Below are 9962 nucleotides of genomic sequence, written 5' to 3' on the forward strand. Positions count from 1 at the left end.
TGAATAAGAACTTGACGTTTAAGTTGAATGCGTTACGCAATTATTTTAAAATTTAAAACTGCCAACGGAAGATAGTGCGGATGCTTTCGATGTTTAATCTCAGTGTCCATTATAATATAAATGATGAAATTCTGCAACATCCTGCTGGACACTGAGTGAGACAAAATGGAGTCGCGTCTATCGGAAATGGTTACCGGTTGCGGAAGCTCACTCTTCCTGTTTACGGTTAAACCCTGGAGAAAATGGTTTTGAGGTTTATAAAATGTAACAGCAACCTTCTATAAAATTTCACTTTTCACACTACGCTGCAAACATTCTTCCGTAATAATCTGTAGGCCTATATTTATTTCAATTATCTAGGGTATATGATATAATATATGATCTAAATAGTAAAACTCGAAATTTAATTTAATGAATACTGCATATCTACATATTATACAGTAATATAAATACATTAATTTTAATTGGTTGTATAAATTAGCAATTAACGTAATTGTTGAATTTCGATTATTCCTTAATGACAATTATAAGAAAAATAAGTTATCATCAAAGTGAAGGAGAATTTAAATAAAGAGTCGAAGTTTATTTGGCAGTAATCAGTATTCACGAGTATTTATTTCCAAAGAGTATAAGTTTGTACATCTGAATGTTTACCGATAAACAAATAAAAATATCGTTCTTAATGTTAACACAGGAACGTCAACGAATGAAGACCGAACAATGTGCGCACTTGCTGAGGATGAGACGAACACGACACGCAACTACTACGAAAATAGGAATGTCCACATACCTATGAGTTCCGCACGTACACACCAAAGTGTCAGAAAAGTCCATCCTCCGGTCCCTCGCTACTGGAAACACTGGAGAGACTGGAGGCCGGAGAGCTGACGTCGTCTTGGCCCGTGTCGTAGACGGGTTCGATTTTCACACCTGTAGAGGAATCGGTCGACTGGACGACGGGCTCCTCTGGCTGCTGGTCGTGCTGCCTCTGATAGTCCACGATGGTGGTGAGCAGGCGGATGTATCGAATCGCCAATCGAAGTATTTCGTTCTTGCTCAGCTTCTTATCGGCCGGGTGCGTGGGTACGAGTCTCCTCAATTCCGCAAACGCACCGTTTACGTTTTGTTGTCTCCATCGCTCGCGACTGTTAGTAAACATCCTCCGAACCACTTTTCTAGCCACGGGGAGAGGCTCGGCGTCCTCGATGCTGCAATATCGGCGTCGGATGCTCCTCCGTGTACTTGTCAGGAGAGGTACGGGCTGAGTGGCAACTATAGTCGGTTGGCCGAGCGAGAGAGAACGAAACTGCGTCAGACCGTAAGGAGAGAACCACGGAGTGTCCAGGGTCCCGCTGTAAAGGGTACGGGGAATTTGGGGGTCGGGGGACATCAAAAAGCAAGCCGTGGCTGTCCACTGTTCGCCGGGTTCGTCTTCGCCCTCCGCCCGATCGTCTTGATCTGGTAGAGAAGGAGGACCCGCCGACCCGGTGCTGGATTCTCGTGAACATGGTGTCATTGTGTCGCTGTAACAATCGTAGTCGGAATCGGCCGGAGTATCTGCTTCCGGATCGAGTTGGGGCGATCGTGAACGCTCGCCTGTCTCCATCAGACGGCTCTGCCAACGATAAAACCTCTTGTTAGTATAACGCTAGCTGATCCTACTCCTATACTTAATTTTAACGGCCGAATCCGCGCGCGAGCATTCGAATACTTGATTTAAAGTAGTAAAATGTTAAAATCGATTTCGTAACTCGAAATACCGAGTATTATGCTCAATAGTCGGAAATACTGAAGTCGCTTCCTCATCTAATAAGACAGTTTCTATACGAATTCGGCTACGGATTATCCCTGAAGAAAATAAATAAAACGAAGCTTCTATCCTCGAAATAATATAAAATTCTTACCTAAATCGTAGATTTTTTCTAAATAAAAATATATTTTTATATTAAATTTCATAGATTTGTCTCTTGAACAATAGTTAACTTAATTGTCAGATTAAAAGTTATTTTTCATATAAGGTTATCTTAACTTATTTTTAATGCACGAATTGTGGAATTTTACAAGTTATTATCAGATACTTCTGCAAATTAAATCTATTATTAATTAATCACCGATTGAGAAAATGCTACATTTTGATATTACCTTCGAATAACGAAATTTCGCGTTAAGTTGGCATAGAAAAGAATTCATACTCTAGTTCTCTTTTAAAACAAAACTGTAATTACGTAGGTGAAGCTTAAATTTCTATATCCTTACCTCTGCCTTCCATCCATTATTATAAAACCAGGATGGATATTCGAAAGCGGATATGAAAGTATTTCTAATAAACAATAACAACATTATAGCACTATCCTGTTGCATCCTCGATGCTTCCTTATTAATAACTGGGCTAGTAGAGCTAAACAAAAATGTTTTATAATTATAATCTTTTTGTTTTTACCTAACAGATCTTTATTTAAAAAAATTGCTTATTATCCTTACTTTGTCAAATAACCAATGAAGTCAACACACTAAATAAGTTAAGGCGTAGATTATGCGTTTAGTGCTTTAATCAAATAGTTGAGTTATCTATGCATTTCATTATTTATAAGTTAATGCCACAAGCAAGGAATTAAATCTGTTTTAAAAGCATCTAAACAAATCTATCAATATTAAACGCGATTTTTCTATATAGCTCTACCATCCGGATGATTCTCCCTTCCTGATTTCATTTCCTAGAACTGAAGATCAAAAGATGCGAAAACGTAAAATTTAACTGTTAAATTTTTTTCTGCTAAGGTGTAACTTAAAATATTTAAAAACTCAAATAACCCTTTCTGATGAGAATATTTTTTCCTATTTTAATAATATTGGCCTAAGTTTGTCTTCACCTTTTATATTAATAGTATTAGCCTAGTTAGAAGTAAGAGAATACATCTCTTACTATACTGTCTCTTTTAATATTATAATAAAACAAAATGATACAGAAAAAGGTCCACGTAATACAAAAAGAATCAACAATAACCTGACATTATTTGCGAAGTTTTAAGGAGTAACGACATATTTTTGTTACTGCCATTTGAAGAAACATTTAACTTATTTTTTTTTAAAATATTAAGTATATTTAAGAAGTAGATAAATATAAAATTTACTGTTATTCTTGGGATCAAAGTAAAACAAAAAATGTAGTGTTAAATAGAACCAACACAAATAATAAGTGAAAAATTTGAAAAATATTAATCGAAAATAGATTTATAATTGAATATGAATAAAGAAATATATTATGTTGGAAAATATTTATTTTCTCTCACAATTCAGTTTTATATCAATAATAATAATAATAATAATACAGTAATATTGGTTCACATAATTTCGGTACTTAATACATAAACTATAACAATAAAGATCATTAATATTGGAGCCTATACAATTTCAGATTTTAAATATTGTTATGCTGTATTACATTTAAGATATCATTTATATATCTTAAATGCTTAATCTATAAGAATCACTACAAAATTTAGACCGATGTTATGATCTTAAGAGGCTGCACAATATTTTCATAATTAAATGCAAGAAACAATTTTTTAAAATTAGAATGCATCATTTAATTTTTAAATAAGCCACAATGTAAATCTATAGTTATTAAAAGTGTTTCAATTCTTTATAAATTATTAAATATGTATTTCTTTAGAGATTTATTTCGTATTTTTAGACCTGTACAGTACATTAGTATAAAAGGTAACATTTATATACCGCGTCTCTATTTGTAAAAGACTTTTATCTATAACAAGACCCCAGAGTGATCAAGCCATTTTATATAACCCGAATAGTTGTCCTGGGATCCATTTTAAGAGAGACGATCGTGAAGCGCATCCTAATCTACCATACCACTTGAGAATGCACTATGCAGCAGTATAATAATACTGTTTATCCCTAACTAATTCATCGTTTATAAAATTATGTAAACGAAGCTTAATATTTTTCTGTTAAATTAAAAATTAACTTAGTTCTGTTGATATTTAAAATATGTTTAGTGCAATTGTAAAATGTTAAAATTGTTTATTTTCAGCAAAAAATTACGTAGATTTTAAGGAAATATTGCAGTGAAGTTAAATTTTTTTTCTCGCAAAATGATTCATTTTTCAGTTCTGTCAGCAATTTAAACATTTCATATTGTTATTTTCAATTATTTGTGGAAACATATTACAGTAAAAATCGATATAAATAACAGGATTTTTTTCCTTTCGCGCTTTATAATTTATAAGTAATGGGTTAAAATCCATAAAAAATAAATTTAAATTTATGTATCTGAACAAATTGTTGCAAGAAAAGTTATAATTATTGTAATAGCTCTGTGTAATAGATCTGGCATTCTATACAACTTAAAACAATAAATGCATTTTGATTCGAATTAATATGAAGAGATTAAGCCAACAAATTGCTTATTAATTTTCAAACCGTTCATATTTAGTTTATTTTCGACAAAATTGCAAAATAAAAATTCTTCGCCCATTAAGTAACTTGTAAACTGACTTTGATTGTTCTTCACCTTAAAACCGAATCCGATAATTAGCCGGAGCAGACAAAATAAGCGCGGATGGTAATGCTCCGTCCATTTTGTCTCACCTGAATCGCTTTCTCTTCCGAACACCACCAATGACGTCACGGAACGAAAATAGTTTATCTGGTAACTACTTGTTATTTAATGATTGAAGGAATATTTTTACAGATGAAGAACACTTCATTACCATCACGATAACGTCACGCATAAGACGTTACACTACTACATGCAGCATTAGACAAAGATAGGGATGAGCGTCCAGCTCGCCCCTCCGCCATTGGTCGCGGAGCCATAGGAGGAGTTAAAGCACGATTGGGCGGTACCTGCAGGCAAATAGTAGATGTGATGGATGGCTGCCTCCCTGTTTGGGCTGATCATATCATATATAGGTCTAGTTTAAATTTAGGATTGATTCTGCTTTCACACATGGTTCTAGTAAATCTTGACTTTTGCTAATTAAACTTCCATCCATCACTAATTTGTCTAGATAAGTTGGTAAACACTTCAGAAAGCTTTCGTAGAAAAACGAATCGGTTACATCGAGTAAAAAGCTTTTGCATTTCCTCCATCGCAGTCAATTGTCTGCGAAATATATTATTTCTTTTCTTTATATTATTTGGATACATTTCTTTATATTATTTGGATACATTTAAGCAAATTGATGCCAGTTTTATTTTTGTAAACGACTATAAAATAAATTTCTTACATCCTGTAAAACGTGCATAATCTAGTAATTGCATATGAATTAATGTTATTGAGTTCATAATCTATTCATTTACATGCGAATTAAAAACAGAAATCATTCGATATGTTACATAAATTAAGAAACGTTTATAATATAATTCATAGTGTAAAAATAATGTGATTTTTTATATATATTACTTAAATTACGATATAAAATAAATTAAATATTTATCTTTTAAATATTTTCTTGTTTTAATTCTATTTTTTATATTTTTATTCGTGTAAGATGCACAGATGATATTTTCTCGTGTATTTTTATATTTTATAAATCAAAGAATAAATTTAAAATCGTATTAAAGTGAATACAAAATTATAATTCGATGCAAAATTTTTAATTAATTGAAATTTCATTTCCAATAGTTACAATTTCTGTTTTCTGAAGGCTAGATTATAAAATGTTTATATTTATTTTCTGATAAGATGGTTTTCAATTATAACTAAACGTACAAAGAACCTGCTGGGAAAGAAGAAAAGAGCCGATAGAAAATCCCTATAATATATTCACGACAAGTAGCTTATCGGACTTGTACAGTCAACAGCCCCTTCGTTCACTGGTAAATTTCTAATTAGTCAGGCTCGATATCTGATAAACTATTAAAAGCTACGGATAATGTTTAAAAAATGAGTAATCAAATTGCTGTAAAGACAATATCAACCGTAATAATTGAAATGCAATTAAGCTAAAAATTCTGTCATCTTTTAATATATTCGTGCTATAATTAAATGTAGTCTATATTTTCATTTCAAAAGAAGAAACAACAGTCTAAAATTTCATTTCCTTAAATCCAATATGAGATTATAATATGTAACGTATACAAAAGAAAAATAAAGAAAAACTTTCTATTTTGAATTTCATGCAAATTCTGATGTTTTATTTGTTTTCTTATAAGTGCTATAAGAAAAAAATTTTAAGTTATTAAATCATTGTAGATATAATTTGTTTTAATTTCCATTACTTCCTATGTTTATTTAATAGAATTTTAAAATGTTTAATTTAAAAATAAAAATATATTTATAGAATTTTTATAAGATTAACCAAATATAATATATTTATTGTCTATTTTTATCACATAACAATATATCCTATTGTAAAACTTTTGATTATGTGCTTACATAAGTATGTGGTATTTTAAATCTAAAATATTACTTAGTTTATTTATATCTAATTACATATACTTGTATATATAAAATATATATATTAAAATTTTAAATGTTTATTTATTGCAACATTATGTGCAAAAATATGAAGTAATCTGACATCATTTTTTGCAGTACAAATAAACGACATATTTGCGTTTTGTGTGTATAATTGTACCGTAAATAATCTTTGCATTAAATGTAGTATAGCTTTTTGTATAGCCTTGCATACAGAGATCTAGTAGTTTAGATCTATAAACACATACTCACACAGCATATTTAGATATTTAGAATAGTTTATATTTAGTACGCCTAGATAAATCTTTGCACTAAATAACTGTAATAAATTTAAGTTTTTAAGCATAAAAGTAAAAATAAATAAATCTGTTTTTGTTTTTATGCTATCAAAACTTATAATTTATTCACAAACATTTTAAGAATGCATAAACAGGTATTTAATATGAATACAGCAATTAATCTAATATCTAATGTTTCAATTAGATATTAGATTAATTACAATATTCGTATTAAATACCTATATTTTAACTATAGAGATATCGATAGACTTTATATCATTAAATTCTATAGCAAAATAAACTGTCGTATATTTTATTATCTTACGTAGAATTGGATTATTATAATATACAAATGTATAATGGAAATCTAACTTAAGGAGATGAATGCAATTATTCTTCTAAAGTAATTTAGACCAAAAACACTTACAGTTAACGTTTAATCAATAAAATGGTGTCTATAAATCACCATAAAAATATATCGATCAAGCTATTTTTGATTACAGCCTTTGTTATTCGCCTTAAAACTTAGAATGTAGTCTTATTAGTAAATATATACTTACTAATATTTTATCTTCTTATCAATATACATTCATTATAACTTTTATCTCTTATTCATCTTTAAAACATTTAAAAATAAGCTCTCGTAGGAAATGAATGTTTAGATTCTTAACGTTGTTCCTGTGTTGCCTAAAGAGTTTGACGGGATCGTTCTCGTTCAAATGGTAGTAAAAGAATCGGGCGTCCTCCCGTGGCATCGATGTCAGCAAGCTAAAATGTTTTAGCTATTATTCTTGCGAAAGCTTGTCGAAAATATATATTTGTCAACAAGCGATTTCCCTTTATTCAAAACATAATTCTTCACTTGTCATTTGATTTGTTTTCCGTATTATTGCTGTTCTGATCGAGCATCCTTTACCACTAAAAAATTGCTGATTTTATTTTAAAAAATTGGAAATCATCACATTTTATTTCGGATAAATTGCATGTTTTTCGCTACAGAAACGATTTATAAGAATTACTAATGTGCTCTTTGTATCTTCGTCAAACAAAAGCGTGGTGACAACTTCCGGGATATTTATAGACTTGTTTACCTCTTTACTTTCTAATTCCCAGATCGGCATACGATTAGCTTTACCACTGTCTTTCCACCCCTTACTAGACTTGGCGCCAACTTGATTATTACTTATTTGTTTGCTTTAATAACATCGAACTCTTCAGTTTTCTTTTCTACTTTTAACTTATATGTCTAATAAATAAATTTATATATGATCATGTTAGTTGTACTTTATGAATATTAAGCATAAAATTCAAAATTATTTCAAATAAATTAAAAAATAATACATTCTAAAAATTATTTAACTTATTTTTTATATTTGAAACATTTATTTAAAAAATTATTAACAAATTAAACTCGCTAAGAAGATTTTTAGATCAAGGTTGTACTTAATTTTTTTACATTGTTAATATTATTATTATTTCTTAGTTCTCTAATTTATTATTTATTTTAATAATATTTATCTTATTAATAAAATCGTTTTTTGTTTTCTTTGCTTATAATAACTCTACTATATTTTTTTAATTTTTTAATTCTTTAACCCATTGGCACTATATAAGATATCTTATGGACATTTTAATATATATTATTCCTCGTTATAAATAATAATTTATATATAATTGAAATTATTTTAATTTTCTATTGCATCTGTATATTTTTAAATTTAGGTATACTTTACTAAAATATTAACAAGTATTTTCTATATCGTAGGCTCGTTTTATATTTATAAATTATAAAATTCTCACGTTTATTTAAATTTCTCACTTTTATTATCAGGAAAAGTTAATTAATTGCATACAAACCTGATAATCCAAATAGCATTTTCGTTTTCAAAGATTAAACATTATTAATTTCTTTACATTTATAAATAATAAAATAAGACTAAAAGTTTATTAGCTTAATTTTTTTACTTTCGTGTTAAGAAATTATATCAAGAACATCTACAGATTTTTATTTATTTAGTTTTTTAAGTCTCTGTGTATTTACAAATTTGATTGTAAATAAATAAATTATTTGTGAATTTAAAATCAAAAATAAAATTATATTTTATATATTCAATATTGTAATTATGCATGAAAATAAAAATTGAGATCACTCGGCATCAACCTCATAAACCTCTCCATTCCATTTCTTCGTTAGATTTATCAAATTTTACGATTTTATTTATAAAACAATAATTATTGAACTAAAATAACTTTAAAAACAATTTCAAGTATTGATAGATATGACAGTTGTAGCCTATATTTAGTCAAGGTTACGTACACAGGAATGTTTTTGAAGGTTTAATTCCTTCCAATTAGGAAGAATTTTAAAAAATTAAAGTAAATAGTATATTGTATATGACATATAGGCTATATATATACATATATACATATTATACTCTTATACTGAATATATTTTACAATTTTTAAATATAAGTAACTTATATAGAGTAACATAATGCAGTATGCTGAAGAGGAAACTGAAGAGGTCGAAGAGGAACTGAACGAGTATTCAGTTCCTCTTCGACCTATTGTATTATGTTACTCTATATACCCTCCTACATTGCAAAAGTTAATGAACTACATTATAAAAAATAATGATTTTTAAAAAAAACTCCTGCTCATCGGCCTACATTCAACAATTATATTTATGTATGATAAATCGCGGAATTCAAAAAGAAACAATAAATCTTTTCATTCTAAGAATGATTTCTACTTCATTTCCTAAAAATACACTGCAGAGTTTTTCATTTAATTTAATTTAAATTCTCTAATTTATTTTAAAGTGTGTTTTATAAGTGTAAATACTTATTGATTTTGATGAAGATGCGCAAACTTTTTAAAAATGAATAATTCAAATCTATTAAACTGCAATGTTCCACTTACTCTGATGCATATATTTAATTTGTTTACAAATTTCTTGATATAGCCTATTGTTTTTTAAATTTTCATTTGAATGTAATACGGAATAATTAAATACAAAAATCAATTCTAGAGTTTTCTAAAGAAGTTGATTTAATAAAATTCCACTAGAATAAATTCAAACATTGCATTTAACGTTTCCAAAATCAATATCTAAAATCTAAAACTTATTATTTTTTATGATTAGATTTTATAATTTTATCTTCAAAATATAAATTTAAAATATTTTAAATTTTATATTAATTCAAAAAAGTGATTTTAATGTTTTATGTATAATCGTGGGA

General features: G+C 28.5%; 1 protein-coding gene across 3 annotated transcripts; it reads right to left on the reverse strand.

Annotated features, from left to right (window-relative positions):
• Positions 1 to 581: 581 nt before the first annotated feature.
• LOC111618719 (T-cell acute lymphocytic leukemia protein 1 homolog) lies at positions 582 to 7546 on the reverse strand. 3 transcript variants are annotated; one of them, XM_023360291.1, is made up of 2 exons: positions 7281 to 7546; positions 582 to 1615 (listed from the first exon to the last, which is right to left on the reverse strand). In XM_023360291.1, the coding sequence occupies exon 2, from the start codon at positions 1604 to 1606 to the stop codon at positions 821 to 823; it is 786 nt and encodes a 261-aa protein (XP_023216059.1). In that variant the 5' UTR covers positions 1607 to 1615; positions 7281 to 7546; the 3' UTR covers positions 582 to 820. The 3 variants fall into 3 exon arrangements, with proteins under 3 accessions (XP_023216059.1, XP_023216058.1, XP_023216057.1); XM_023360290.1 differs by lacking the exon at positions 7281 to 7546 and adding an exon at positions 4609 to 4786; XM_023360289.1 differs by lacking the exon at positions 7281 to 7546 and adding an exon at positions 2257 to 2675.
• Between the last annotated feature and the right edge of the window lie 2416 nt (positions 7547 to 9962).

Source organism: Centruroides sculpturatus, unplaced genomic scaffold (assembly GCF_000671375.1).
Source record: "Centruroides sculpturatus isolate CEXI.00-Female unplaced genomic scaffold, Cexi_2.0 scaffold236, whole genome shotgun sequence".
NCBI classification, from domain to species: domain Eukaryota; kingdom Metazoa; phylum Arthropoda; class Arachnida; order Scorpiones; family Buthidae; genus Centruroides; species Centruroides sculpturatus.